Below are 15,212 nucleotides of genomic sequence, written 5' to 3' on the forward strand. Positions count from 1 at the left end.
AGTATTGTAGTTATTAATGAATACCAGATTTACAAGTCTAGGGAAAACAGACTCCACAAGGAGAGCCAGATATTGTTTAGACATTTTTTATTGAAATTAATTCCATGCTCATACCTTATTTTCAAGCAAGGTTTGTTTTCTGTAAATGTGTAATAACAATATTTGCATATATTATTTTCCACATGAATAGCCTACGTATTTGCATGGGAAAATAAATGTGAGAATGCTAAAAAACAGTTCAGTTGCAACAGTGCCACCTTGTGATTGAATTATCACAAAATACCAATATAGGTAATGATGCAAAAAAAAAAAAAAAAAACATACTGAAAATGTTAATGTTGATATCTGCCATCACATACAGAGCAGACAACATGGGAGCCGAACAATAAAACTAGACTTGCAGTCAGAGTACCTGCTTTGCAAGTTCATTAGTACACCATTTATTGGTTGGATGGTCATGAATAATTTGAACATTATGGGTAAATCTGTTTTTATTAGCATATTTTCAAATAAATATTACAATACAGAACAATGCAGTCATCATAAAGAAGAAAAATATCATCGTCCCTTGCTAAATGTAGAGCATTTTAGCACATAATGAAAAAAATAATGGCAAATAGCAATAAAGTAATTACCTCCTTGCACTGTACAGTTTTATCTCAAGCTGTGATATCAAACCTTTCCCAGTTTACTTCTTTGGACCACAGACAACTAGGACCATTGGTTGACCAAGTGAAATTTAAGGTAGAAGCCTGAAGACAGAAAATGAAGGCCACCACAATATCTAAGTACTCAAAAGTTGTGATATATTACATGGGTTTAGATGTGCGATAATCATCCCAACCCACATCCCCTTAGCTAATCACCAAGTTAGAATAAGTTAAATAACAAAATAAATCAAACACCCAATTTCCTATGTGATCTTGTGGGTCTGGAGCCTCTTTTCTTATAGACTGCAACATAGACCTTTTTCAAGAACTCACAGTCTAGTGCCAAAGGCACTGTAAGCTATAAGGCAAATCCATCACAGAGCTCCCTTTAGGGTTCTGAAGGCTTAAATTGGTACCATTGTAATGTCAAAACAAGAGCAGTCTGGACTGATCTGAACAGCAGCAGATCCCTGTCTTTCACTATCAGACGAACACTTTTGGTTGATTCAGATCAGTTAAAATAGGTCCTAGAAGGTTTGGTTTTCTAGTGTTAATAGAAAAAAATTAAATGGGTGAGTGAGATTTGTTTTTTTTAGCTAAAAGATGGTCTTTAAGAAAATGATTGGGTTATCAAGAACATTGAAATGACTCCTGTGTATATAAACAACCAACAAAAGCAATAAATATTTTTTTTTATTTTGTAGCCACATTTATCTTCTTTACCACCTCTTCTTCCTCCAGCTGTTATGCTCCACAGCTTCTGCCATACAAAATTCTACTGCAATTGTTTACAAGTAGGAAGCATGGCTGCCCGTGATTATACACAAGGGTCTGAGTATATTGGTGTACAGGATGCTGTGGGTTGGTATGAACACCTGTACACTGATACACTGATACAGGAGGCTTGTAGGGCAGCATAATATTGATAAACCATGAAGTGCTCTGCAGTTGTCATTGTCTTACCTAGGAAGACCAGGCCACTGAAAAGATCAACAGGTATATGACAGTCACTTGCTTACCTTAATAATAAATAGCTATCGGGGTGAAAGGATGAAAACAAAAGTCACCAGCTCTCCAAGGTACAAGATTCTTGCTTGATAATCTGTTTACTGTCTGTTTACTGTATGAATTGTATTCCTATAACAGACATTCATTAATAAAAGGGAATGCGCAATATGTCTATTTATGGTTTGGGTTTGCAAACATTTTGAATCTACTGGTACCTATAGTTTTTTTTTGGGGTTGTGATTTGCCAAGCAGTTTTTCTCTCATTTCTATACTTGCATTGGCCGTGTGGCTTTAGCAGACATAGTCACCCACTTAGCACTCAGGAAGAAGGAAATGACTGGAATGCATGTGTCAGTATTCACACAGCAAGATGAAGTAGTCTGCGGTAGTGTTTTCTGAAATCCTTACAAAGTATATAACTGATCTTCAGAGGATTCTTGTTTTCTGAAGAAATGTTTATCTTCACTTCAAATAATTATCTTTTAGTCCCTTGGTCTGAAGCCAGATAACTGGTTAACCAAATAAAAAGAAAGAAGCCATCACAAGGGTTTGTTGTGGCCTCGGCTGGCATCCAGGGAGCAGTTCTTGTGTGATCCTTCCAAACCTTTGTTGGAATATTATTAGGTAAATGTAACAACGAAGCAATGTTATGTATGAAGAGTGTCTAAGCAAAAGTGTTTTTGTTTATATTCCGACATTGTTCCACTGTAGGTTGGAAAATTAAAGACTGGAGAATTTTAACAAGGCCAATGCAGGGGAAAATCTTTGCTATTTTTAGGCTTGATGATTTCTATTGTACTAATAATTATCCTAACTAATGACTAGCAAAGCCTATAAAATCACATTGACATAACAAACACTCCCGCACCAAGTAGGCCAATTGGGCGGTGACTGTCTGGGAGAGGGAACGTGTGCAGTAAACACAGCAATAGATTGGTAGTGGTGTGCCAGCTGGGCTTGAAGGACCACCAATAGAGTGGATGGTGGGAGCTGCAGGCAAAGTATAAGCTGTAAAGGAGCTGTACTTCAATCTGGCTACAAAGGACCAGATTCCTTTGGTGTGCCAGATCCTCATAGCACATGTAAACAGCGCTAATAACAGAGTGCTCTACTTTCTGGTGTAAACTGTTAGTCCAATTGTCCATACCTAGACATAGTATTGTCAAGATATAAAGAGTGAAATTACATATGCTACCAGTTTTCATAATCCCAGATTAGGAATGATGACAAAGTTCCATAAATCGAAGAGGGTTTGAAAGCTAGTTGTAGTTTAGATTAGATTACCAGTCTTTTAATATTGTGCTAGCTTATTAATGAAAGATTGCTTTCCCTCCCCCTTTTGTTTCAGCGGTCAGCCATGGTGGTACAGAGTGGGCAGTTGTGACCTTCTTGCTGCCTGGCAGTAGAGTTGGGTAGGTTGTTGTGGCCTAGTAGTTGTCACCACCACCTTGTTCTTGTGGTCATTGAACAGTTGAAACCACGTGGTGGTAGTTAACCTGAAGCCTGTTGGGGATAGGCAACTATGGCCAGCGCTGCGTAATATGTTGGTGCTATATAAATCCTGTTTAATAATAATAATAATAATAATGGCCTGCAAGCTAACTGCTTTACTGTTGGGAGGTCAAGTGCACTCAACATTACATCACTTTAGGAGACCAATGGTATTAGATGCCACACATGTTTAGAGACCTATGAGGTAGTGACCCAACTGGCAGTCCCTACTGACATTACTGCTATAAAAAGGAAGGAAAGCCTGCTGTCACACTCTTGATTTTATACCTCCGCAAGGCCAAGGTATTAGAGGTAAAACTCAAATTGGTCACTTGCCTATACGGGGCCAAACTGTATATAGCCATCTTTGTTCCACAATTGTTCATGCATTGCAGCTATCTCCAGGGCTGCCAAATATTGTCTGAACAAAACTCTGGATATCATTTTTGAAGTACAGAACAAGCATTTTGAGCAAAACCAGTAGGGGTACTAAATTCAGATTCTGCTTCTAAAGGAAATATTCCCCCCCCCCCCCCCCAAACACACAAAACACACACACGCACCCCAAAAAAAAAAAATAAGGAATCCACCGATCCACCTTCAGATGTTGGATAAATTTCTCCAGGTTCATGTGAGGGCAGGATGTTATCTAAAATGTGCCTTTAAAGCCCAATGTGTCAGAATTAGACGTGTGTAACCTGTTGCTGGAAATACACTGGCGCTCGGCCTGTAATTCACAGTGAGTCACAGGCACCTGCAGCGTCTTGTCCAAGGGTACCAACGAGAAAAACTTCACGTCCGTTAATCCAGTCATTTTCTTCCTTACTTGTTTTTCATCCAAGACTTTGCCCTGCGACCATCCTGCTGTCATTAACTAAATCCTGCATAGCTTTTCCTGTACTATCTCTGGAGCTGTTACACTTTTTCCGACTCAGCCTCAGTAATTTCACTTGATGTGTTTCTTCAAGTTATTAAAGAGCGTTTGGTCTCTGCAAGAGGTCTATGAGTGATGGACGATGACCTTTCCTCTCTTCCTGTGGTTTGTTTATTATCTGTTTCTAGTGACGAGCTGAGGGAGAGGGACACAGGCCAAACTTTTTTCTCAGACTACCTCTTCAATTCCGTTCAGCAAATAACTCCTGCGGGACCCAAGCCAAACAACATTTCAAAAAATGACAGTGCTGGGCAGAGTGTGCACAGGATGCAGCTCATTTTAAGTGCAAGGCACACCGTGAATAGAAGTGTTGCTAATATTGATATAGCTGTAAAATGGGCCTCTTTTCAAAAATGAAATCCAACTTTTTTTTTTCCGGCTAAAGAGTACCTGTAATGTTGTGAAATAGGGTACATAGGGAACGTAAGCACTATTACATGTACTGTGGAAAATGTGCCCAAGGAAAAAAAGAGAAGAGCAAAGGTCTAAACATCAACTTCTGGACTCCCTGCTACTGTATTTTTCCTGTTAGTGACTGACCATGCCTCATTCTGTTCTGTGTTTCTGGCATCCATATTGGTGAAGAAGTAGAATTTTACTTCCTTTGTGCTAGACGTGTCCCGTTAAAATTGTCTTCTCCTTGCCACCTTGTCCATGAAGAACACTGAGCAGTACAATGGTGATACCACTAGGTTTAGAAAAACTAGCTGGCGCAGGCATGCAATAAGTGCCTTAGATGATCACGTACTGCAATTAAACAGCAATGAGGCCTAAAGCACCTAGGCAGAGGAAGTTCTCTTCTATCTTACTGGAGAACTAAAAAAAGAAAACCTTGGATGTAACCAAGTTAGCAGCTCTATTGAAACCAATGTTTTTATGAAATGTTTGAATATTAATAAGTGGACAGTTAATTTAATAAAATGAGCCTGATTTAATAAAGCTTTCCAAGACTGGAGAAGATAGACTATCATGGGAGAACCTGGATTATCCAGCAAATCTGGAGAAGATTTCCTGGAAATCATGTTATTATTTGGCAGATAGTTTCAGTCCTGATCCAGATCTATTTCAAGTTTGCTGGATTACCCAAATTCTCCCATAAACCCAGGTTCTCCAGCCGAAGAGAGCTTTATGTGCTTGTATTTGGAAGATTTTGCTGTGAACAGACAACTTGCGGTCAAAGGAGCTCTCCATGGAGGTGAAACAAGCCATCCCTAAGCTGCAAAAAAAGAAAAAAAAAACGTCCGAGAAATTGCTACAATATTAGGAGTGGCAAAATCTACAGTACATCATGAGAAATAAACAAAGCACTGGTGAACTCAGCAACGGCAAAAGACCTGGACTGCATGAAAGTAAATACAGAGGGTGCACTGCAAGGTGCAAGACACTTATAAGCCTCAAGAATAGAAAGGCTGAATTGGGCTTTGCTAAAAAAAAAAAAAAAAAATTAAAGCCAGCACAGTTCTGGAAAAAACATTCTTTGGACAGATGAAACCAAGATCAACTACTACCAGAATGATGGCAAGGAAAAAGTATGGAGAAGGCGTAGAACAGCTCATGATCCAAAGCATACCACATCCACTGTAAAACATTGCGGAGGCAGTGTGATGGCTTGGGCGTGCATGGCTGCCATGGCACTGGGACACTAGTGTTTATTGATGATGTTGCACAAGACAGAAGCAGCCGAATGAATTCTGAGGTGTTAAGAGACAATATGTCTGCTCAAATCCAGCTAAATGCAGTCAAATTCATTGGGAGGCATTTCATAATACAGATGGACAACGACCCAAAACATACAGCTAAAGCAACCCAGGAGTTTTTTAAAACAAAGAAGTGGAATATTCTTAAATGGCCAAGTCAGTGACCTGATCTGAACCCAATCGAGCATGCATTTCACTTGTTGAAGACTAAACTTCAGAGAGAAGGGCCCACAAACAAACAGAAACTGAAAGCGGCTGCAGTAAAGACCTGGCAGAGCATTAAAAAGGAGGAAACCAGCATCTGGTGATGTCCATGAGTTCAAGACTACAGGCTGTCATTACCAGCAAAGTGTTTTCAACCAAGTATTAGAAATGAACATTTTATTTTCAGCTTTAATTTGTCTGATTACTTTTGAGCTCCTGAAATGAAGTGATTGTGTTAAAAAGGGCTTCAACCCACTGAATTAAAGCTGAAAGTCTGCAGTTAAACTGCACTTGAGTTGTTTCATTCAAAATGAATTGTGGTAATGTACAGAACCAAAATTAGAAAAAAGTTGTCTCTGTCCAAATATTTATGGACCTAACTGTAAATCAGACCCAATACGTAACCCTATAATATGAGCCAGAATTGGGCATCTAGCATGTCTCTTTGAACCTTTTGGTCCCTTCTTGAGCATGATCCCTGAAACCCTTTCTTATTTTTGGAATTCTAGTTTTTGTTAGTAAATTCCCCTCACTCAAAATGATATGCATGTACAGCAACAGATTGGCTAACTGCATGAAAGGGTCATAAACCCAGCTCCCCACCACTAAGAATCTGAGAAATCCTAGAACTTCTGAGAGTAAGTTCTAATTTTTGTGCTCGGAGAAGAGTTATAAAATACATTAGACGTAAGTAAGCTTTAGGTCTGCTTTTAAGAAACTTTAAGACTATATAAATATATTTCTAACAATTTAAAAGATTTTATTATTAATATTTTATAAATAACATGTAATACAAGGTACAGATATAGTTTTATAAAGCACTCTGGCTTTTTTGCAAGAAAAAGTCACATTTGGAGACTTGTGACTTTCTAAGGCAAATCAGAAATACAGAAAGGAAGGAGGTTTGTCCCTCCTCATTCAGTTGGGAGTCTAATTTGACTTCCTGCTATTGAGGGGCATTCTCAACAGTAAAGCTTGATTAGCACGAGAAAGGAAAGCCTGCTGACTGGTGGTGGTAAATATAAAATATTAATTGTCAGTATGACATGTCTGCCTAAATATTTGGGTTGCAAAATACAAAAACTATGCAATGTATGCTGTAGCATTAACAGGATCCTGAACTGGCAACACATGAACTCAGAAATTCAATACCTCTTTAAACGTTTGACCATATAATGTTGATAGTGAAGAAGGTAAAGTAGTAGTCAAGACAGGGATCACCGCTGCCATCACTAAAATATATTGTGTGTCAGGGGACACCTATAGAGAATGACTTACAATGTCTTAGATTTTAGCACAATAAACAAAAGAGCAGAAATAACAAGGAAAATGTCCTTTCGCTCAAATAATCCCTCCTCAATATTTCTTACTCCTGCTGTCATCTCTGCAGCTGGAAGAAAGTTTGAGTGATATATTTTGGGTGGGCGCCTCATTAATCAGAGACCCATGCATATTGACTTAATAAAAAGCACACACTTGTACAACATGTAGGAAAGTTTAATTCTATTAGGGGTTACTCTTCAAATAAAAATTCTGTGTGCGTTGTATCAACACTTTCCTTAGAATTGTTTCATTTAAAACTGGGATCCAGTTAAAACAAAATCAGAGGGAGTTTTGCGGCTCATCACATATCAAGCCGCTGATGGCTAGTCGCCCGTGGGCTTTTATTTACTGCTAATTGTTCTGTTTGTTCCAACGTCAATGGAACAAGAAATGAATAATAGAAGGAACACGGAGTGTGTCTTTATCAGAAGCGGTTTTTAGAAATTCAGATCATATTGTGAAGCATTATTATTAACAGTTCCTGGACTAGCCGCAGTTGTCTCTTTGAGCTTCTGATCAAGAACTGATTGTCCTCTTCTGTTCCCTTTTTTTATATGGTCCAAAACTTGACTCAGACTGTGGTCACCACCAAGTCATCTGGAGCCACATCTTTCAATTTTGGTTTTTAGAAATTGCCAACATGTCCAGTGGGAATTGTTTTTCCTTTCTAGTGTGTGTGGCCTGCAGGGTCAACAAATGACAATGAAATATTTGCACAGAGCTGTTTTGTCCAACACTTTTGACTTTTGAAAATAAATAGAAGCTGCACATCAAGCTCCCACAACACGTGCACGCAATTCTCACAACATTCTCACTATTAGCCTGAGTAGATGGCTAGCGTATCTTTTAGTTTTAGATAGAGCACAGAAACATTAGAATTAGTTTTTTATTGCAGTGTTGTTGCTATGGAGATTCACCTTTGTAATGTGGAGGAATCTATTAGGAACTTCAAAATTTTGAATTGTCCCAAAACCAGAAATAGCAGGGAAATATTTCGATGAGAAGCATATTGGAGGGACATCTGTCTAAAAAAATCTCCCCCTTTTTGGAGAGAGCTTGTGTTTCTGCAATAACAACGTTGTTAATTTCTTATGGCTGGATTTCCCAGTAACAACCGTTTTTTACACTAAATGGGGGGGGGGGGGGGGGGTTCTATCAGGGCATGGGCCTTTAGCCTTCTAGTGGTTTCAGCTGGTGGGTGTTCAGGTAAAGATTAGGTATTCAGGTAGGGACAGATATAAACTCAGAACCGAACTGTTAGTTGTGGGTACATTGTTAGTCAGGTTGAAAAAAGAAATAAGTCCGGTAAGTTCAACCACTGGGGAAATAAATATATCCCAGATAAAAACCCCAGAGACACAGTTGATCCAGAGGAAAGCAAATAAAACCCTGGATCAGTTTGCTCCAACGGGAAAAAATCCTTCCTGATCCCGAGAGGCAATTGGATGTTCCCGGGATCAACATTCTCTGTTGACTTCAGTTTAAAACTTTAATACTCAGCTATTTTATGTGCTTCTATAAAAGCATGCAGCTTTTTCTGAAGCAATCTATAGTATTTGCTAAAACATCGTTGAAAGTTCATAACCAGTACATCATAACTAGGGGAACAAACAGTAACTGTGAACTAAAAAACACAAAGTTCTTTACAGAAGATTTGTACATTAAAAGGAACCATATTCTTGGGTATTTTGTGCTGAAACGGAATATTGCCTGGAATACTTGAGAAGCACAGTAGAAACACTGTGGAAGTCTGTAATTTATTGTTGGTTGACACTAGAATAAGGAGATTGTCCTCAGGAATGTACAACTTTATTGTGCAGAATTTATGAAGGAAGTTGAAAACACAAGAAACTCTGAGGTTACAGTATTTATATAAGGTTTACATTAAGATAAGACCGATTTATCCCAGGAAGACCGTAAAAAAGTTGCGATGAATTCATTAACTATTATTTAGCAGTGATTTCCTATCTGTGTTAATCTGTCCACCATCTGGAAAATGTGACTCTGATCAGTTTAAGGTACAAAAGAACTAAACTGCTGAAGATACCAGGTCTGATTTAAAAAAAGCTCTCTAAGGCTAGAGAGGATACACTTTCATCAGTGAAGTTGGGTGATACAGCAAAACTGGAATGGATCTTGTCCAGGATCGAAAACATTTGCTAACAAATAGCAGATTACTTTCCATTCCAGATTTGCTAGTTTACCCAGCTTCACCGATGAAAGTGTATCCTCTCCAGCCTTGGAGAGCATTTATAAATAAGGCCCACCAAGTTGAGTATGTATCAAGATGTTGTTTTATAAGAGATAATTTTTCAGAATACATTGGCAGTCTAAAAGATTTCTAAGATTTGATGTGTGGCATATGGAACAAGGACCTGTTGCTAACGTCACTTATTTAAGAGTACACAGATTAGGATATTGATATTAGGGCTACCAGTTAACATTTTCATGGTCCATGTCACAAAGGCTTCCACTGACAACAGGCATAAAAAGTATGCAGAAAGGCAGAAGGCAATAACTTGGGGATATTATCTACCTAGTTCCTGACATTTATCCAGCCTTGAGAATTGTAGCAATTTGATAGACCAGATGGTCAGGTCAAGAAGTTCTCTAGGAAAGATGTCCATTTTAATGTTTACCTATTTATTTACAAGCCTTAGCTTGGTAACCTAAACTGAATGCCGTGCCCAATAAAGGAAAAAAGAGTAGCAATGTCACCAGTGTTGTCTGTGATCTCCTTAAAACAGTTTGTTCCACTAATACTGACATGCCTTGTTATGCTCGGAACTATTGTTCAGTACAATGCCACCATTTAGCCATGCATACGCCATTGGTTGTCTAGGCGTGTGTGCGGAACAGGGCTTTTGTTTTTTAGTATAGTTGGAGATTTACATCTTGATAAAGGTAAAGCTTTGCTTCCTCGGGGCGTCCAGTTAAAACAAACAGGGCCCAGCAGGGTAGTGGCATCACCAAATCTCACTGAAGGTCTTCTGAGACTAGTAGATAGCATTAGCTGCCCACAAATATACAACTTTATAGTGTTTTGGTGGTACATGGTTGGGATCTAAATTCTGCTAATATACCACAAGAATCACTCCAAAATATTAATGCCTTCCCTCACTGCCTTAGGGAGAAGAGATAAAATGCAATGAAATATAAGTGAGCTTGTGCCATTCAAGAGACCATTCAAGAGAGATTCAGCAGAAAAATTAATTTTTAACAATCAATTAGGATAAGTTGTGCATTTTGTGCGGTTATACATGTTACATGTAAAAAATTTATTTGTGTAGACATCCAAGTGCCATTCTTCTGAATTCCTATTATTTTTTATGATGTCAGCAGTCCCACCAGAATCAAAGCTGTTACTCAAGTAATAGTCTATAATATTCCACTTCACTTCTCTGGCATCTGTTATACAAAATGTTATGTAGGGGGGTGAGAAAAGAGGCAGCACAGAAAGTATTGGAATCCTCTAAATCAAGAAATGACTGTGACATGCAAGAATTGTTTTGAAGTAGTCAGATACATAACAGTTTTCTCCTCAGCCCCTTTCAGCTCGGCGCACCACCCGACACTTTTCAGTAGCCACCTGGCTGTTTTTGGGTGGTTACTGAAGAGTTGGTCACAATACAGGGGCCGCCCCCCACCTAAAATTTCTTCCCACATGGCTCAAAAAAAATTTGGGGTTGAGCATCGCTCAAGTAAGTTCAGAGGCTCTTTACATAGCAATAGTAAATTGTATGGAAAAGAAAAATGCTACATTCAAGCCTTGGTAATTCTTGATTTTCTTTCTGTTTTCAACTGCAATCTTTCAAGTTGGGGAAAGCTCTTTAGCTAATAGAGATTAAGCAGCCTATGTCAACCAACCTACACACATCTTATGGTCTTCTAAACTGCTGTGAACTGGACAATCATTTGTGTTGCTTGATAGTTTGGGAGAATTGAGCTGAACCTAGCACCCAGTGTCTGCAGAGGAATGAATTGCATTAATTCATATGGAGTGATAAAAATATATACATGAAATCACATTAGTTGCCCATCATTTTGTAAATCAATTTGCCCTTATTTAGAAAAGCAATAAAGGCGACACATACAGACAAACATCTGCTCCAGACTGCCAGGGTTATCATTGTTTTGTACTCTTTGCTTTAGTTGTCTTCGGGTTTTCACTGCTGCTCAGTTGCTTTGCCTGTGCTAAGTGTTTCTGTCAATATAAAACATGTTTTCTTGGACTGTAGGCATTTTTGCTTTCATATGACACCACTGTGTATCCATGTTATGTCACTAAGGACCCCAGATGCTTGGCCAAACAAGACTATGTAGTGCGGGTTTTACATTTAAGAGGAAAAAAAAATAATTGGCTTGAAAGTGTGACAGCAGTGGATGGAATAACAGCCCGCTAGTCAGTTACTTATTGTTTAAGACATAAATGTCTTATAATATGTCGAAATTAGCACACTTGAGACTTTTACATTTTAATGGAGCTGATCACATTGGTGTAACAGAAGCTTGGCGCTTGTTTGACAGATGAGTTCCAGACAACTTAAAATTGAAGAATTAGTAATATACTTAAAGGGGATGTCCGCCAAAATTATAGTTAACTTTTTCTGAATGTTTTCAGTCTTTAAAACAGGTAATTGACTTTCTTTATTCATTTGCTTTTTGGCAACCTAATGCTTTTTTTCCCCCACTGTGCCAAACTTCTATCCAGGCAGCTCCGTTAGTACCTATGAGAGATTTTGGCAGCCTGTAACTGGAGAATGTATGAGGTTCATTGCTGCTGATCTCAAATTCTCTGAGGATGGTGTGTATATTAGTAACACAAAGTGCTATTGGTTGGCATTTTATGTTGTCTGCAGTTTATTTGCTAGGCTGGACAGGTTCATATTAGACTAAAAACTCCATAGTCCCCTTCCCTAGCCCACTAATTATTTCTGAATTCCCCTCTACCCAGATGCCTACTTACCTCTTTTCACAACAGCATAAGCTTGCTGTGTTTGCAGCCTTATTATTATTATTATTATTATTATTATTATTAGCCTTGATGCAGAAATCGTGTCCAACAATTCTTAAACCTGCCCAGTAACTTTACATAGACTTCAACAGAGCCAATCGTATGAGTACAGCCCATTTAAATCTATGAGTACGTAATGTACAGGGGTGTCAGACATGATTTCTGCATTGAGGCTGCAGTCATTGCCATGTAAAAGAGATAAATAGGCAGGTGGTTGTAGGAGGTTTAGATTACACTCTATTAGGGGAACTAGTAAGCTTGTAGACTTATGTAAACCTATCCTCAATAGAGACAAGGAGCCATTGTTGTCCTTTCCTTTTGAAAAGTCCAGTTGTCTGGTTATCTCTCTTTCCTCGAGGAAAATATTCCAGTGAAAGGCAAAAAGATATGTATAAATTGTATATTGATGAGAGGTATTTAATAAGTATTTAAAGCTGTTTTTTATTTTGGATGTAACATTTACTAATTAAAACTACTGAGAGGGATTTTTTGTATACTTTGGGACTTCCACAATTTGTCCCATGTATACAACAGGAAATTAAAGAAACATCCCTCTTAGAGATCTAACCCCTCAATGCTAAAATAAAACATCTCGCTTGGTGTAAATTCATTTTCCATTTGACTGGCCTGTACAATTGATCACTGGATGATTTTTTTTCTAAGTTATATGAGAAAGAAAGTATACCCCAATATTCCATGCATCCAGACATAATATAAATGTATCTGGTCATTTGCAGGTAAATACAACAGCTGATGAACAACTACACAATAAATATTACACCAGATAATTATTACTAATGCAAAATGCAGAAGTAATATGTGAAAAAAGTATACCCTCATCATTTCTGTTGGAATTAAGGGGGTAAGATAGCAGTCAAGTGCTGCTAATCAAATGTACCAGAATAATAAATCATGAGGAAGTGTGACCACCTCTATCTGCCAAGCAGATAGAAGTCTTGGCAGTTTTCCAATATTGATGTCAGGGATTTCTCTCTTTTGTAGTCACTGACTAACCAAGTGCTTGATCTTTCATGGATATTTCAGGATCTGAATAATGATTTCCTTCTTTACGTTTTTAACATAACTTTAAATTTCTTTTCTGTCTGTAGTAAATGCCATGTACATGGGAAGTCAAGAAATGCTAAAGGTTTTGGAAAGAGATGATGTTACTATTAAGAACAATTTAAACAAGGTAAGCCTCTGCCTTTACAAAGTGAATTGTGTTGCATAATCTCTACACAATAGGCCCGATTTAATAAATCTCTCCAAGGCTGGAGAGAATACACTTTCATCAGTGAACCTGGGTCATCCACCAAACCTGGACTGGATTTCTAGTTGTTAGCAAATGTTTTCAATACTGGACCAGATCCATTTCAGGTTTGCTGGATCACCCAGCTTCACTGATCAAAGTGTATTCTCCCCAGCCTTGGAGAGCTTTAATGGCCCAATGGGTTTGATTTATTACAGCTTTCCGAGACTGAAGAAGATAGACTATCATGGGAGAAGCTGGGTAAACCAGCAAACTAAAATGGATTCGGTTAAGAACTTGAAAACATTTGTCAACTAAAAGCAAATAATTTTTAGGAAATCCATTTCAGGTTTGCTCAATCAGGCAGCTACTCCTATGATGGTCTATCTTCTTTGGTCTTAGAGAGCTTTAATAAATCAGCCCCAATGCTGTATATTACAGAGGTCAACCAAGCATTCCTACAGGAAAAACAGGAATTATTTTTCATCTCTGACCGGGGAGGCTTCTTTCAAGCTTCCTATACAACTTCTGTTTGGTGATTGAGTGTACAACTGAACATTTTTCCTCTTTTCTCTAACAGACCTCCAACAAACTTCTCGGTCAACCTGGTAGCACAGGCCTACCATCTCGTATATGATCCTTAGTTATTCATCCTCCACTGTCTAATTCCCTAGTCCTCAAACTGTCTCTTAGTAATCATATTTTTTGCTCATTCTCAAACATTGTCATACTGATAATCCAGCCCTGATTCCAGAACCATTGGTGAAACAAAAATATAATCTGAGAATAGAATATGTCATCCTAAATCATGATATTTTTCTCTTTCAAATATTTAGTGTAAACTTCCTGAATCAAAATACTCTAAATTTTCTTATTTTATATTTTTAAAGCAGTATTACTACCTACAGTACTTTCAAAAACATGCATAAACATCACTTTGGACAAAGACCAGATATTGGTTCTTTCGACTTCACAATCCATAAAATTGTTTTATAAAATGTTCTAACTTTGTTGTTTTTTTAACATAGGGGGAATGGTAAACACTGATATACCTATACTTAGAAAACCCGCTATATATTATATTCCTTTCTAAACATTAGAAGCAGGGTGTAGCGTCTGAAATTCAATGGTCCTTCTTAATTCTCATTATTATTTTTAGGCTGTGCTGTTTCATGTTTGGGGATGCAGATAAAGGGAATGAGAAAAGGGAATGTCCATTTCAGTTGGATGTAGTCCAAAGTATGCATATTTTGGATCAGAACATATTATTTTGGATCAGAACATATTGATATATAAATTCAATTACTATGTTAAATACCAGAAGTGTACTTAGCAGCCCTGTTGAATAATGGTATTCAGGGCTTTACTAAGATCTCTCAAAATCATTCTTTAAAACCCCTTTCTTTCACTTTTAATTGATCAAGGTAAATCTTTTGCAGGGCATTAATTAAAATCTACTTATTCTAGCATACCTGTAGCAGTGTTCTCCCCAGAAGTTTTTTAAGCTGGGTGGAATATAGCTGTAGGCAGGAGGCAGCTCCTGTAATGTAACCCAACTTTTCAGTAACCACTAAAATAGGCCTGGTGGTTACTGAAAAGTTCTGGGTGGTTCGCCCAGCTAAAAGGGGCTGGGAAAAACACT

At 38.0% G+C, this 15,212-nt stretch overlaps 1 protein-coding gene across 1 annotated transcript in view; it reads left to right on the forward strand.

The window, feature by feature from the left end:
* Positions 1–15,212, forward strand: part of LDAH (lipid droplet associated hydrolase) — a gene marked incomplete in the record, with an annotated part of 112,858 nt that overhangs the window by 75,509 nt on the left and 22,137 nt on the right. Inside the window, 1 exon segment of the mRNA XM_072407487.1 lies at positions 13,431–13,513. Coding sequence (XP_072263588.1) covers positions 13,431–13,513 — 83 coding nt within the window.

This window comes from Pyxicephalus adspersus, chromosome 4 (assembly GCF_032062135.1).
Source record: "Pyxicephalus adspersus chromosome 4, UCB_Pads_2.0, whole genome shotgun sequence".
Classification (NCBI taxonomy): domain Eukaryota; kingdom Metazoa; phylum Chordata; class Amphibia; order Anura; family Pyxicephalidae; genus Pyxicephalus; species Pyxicephalus adspersus.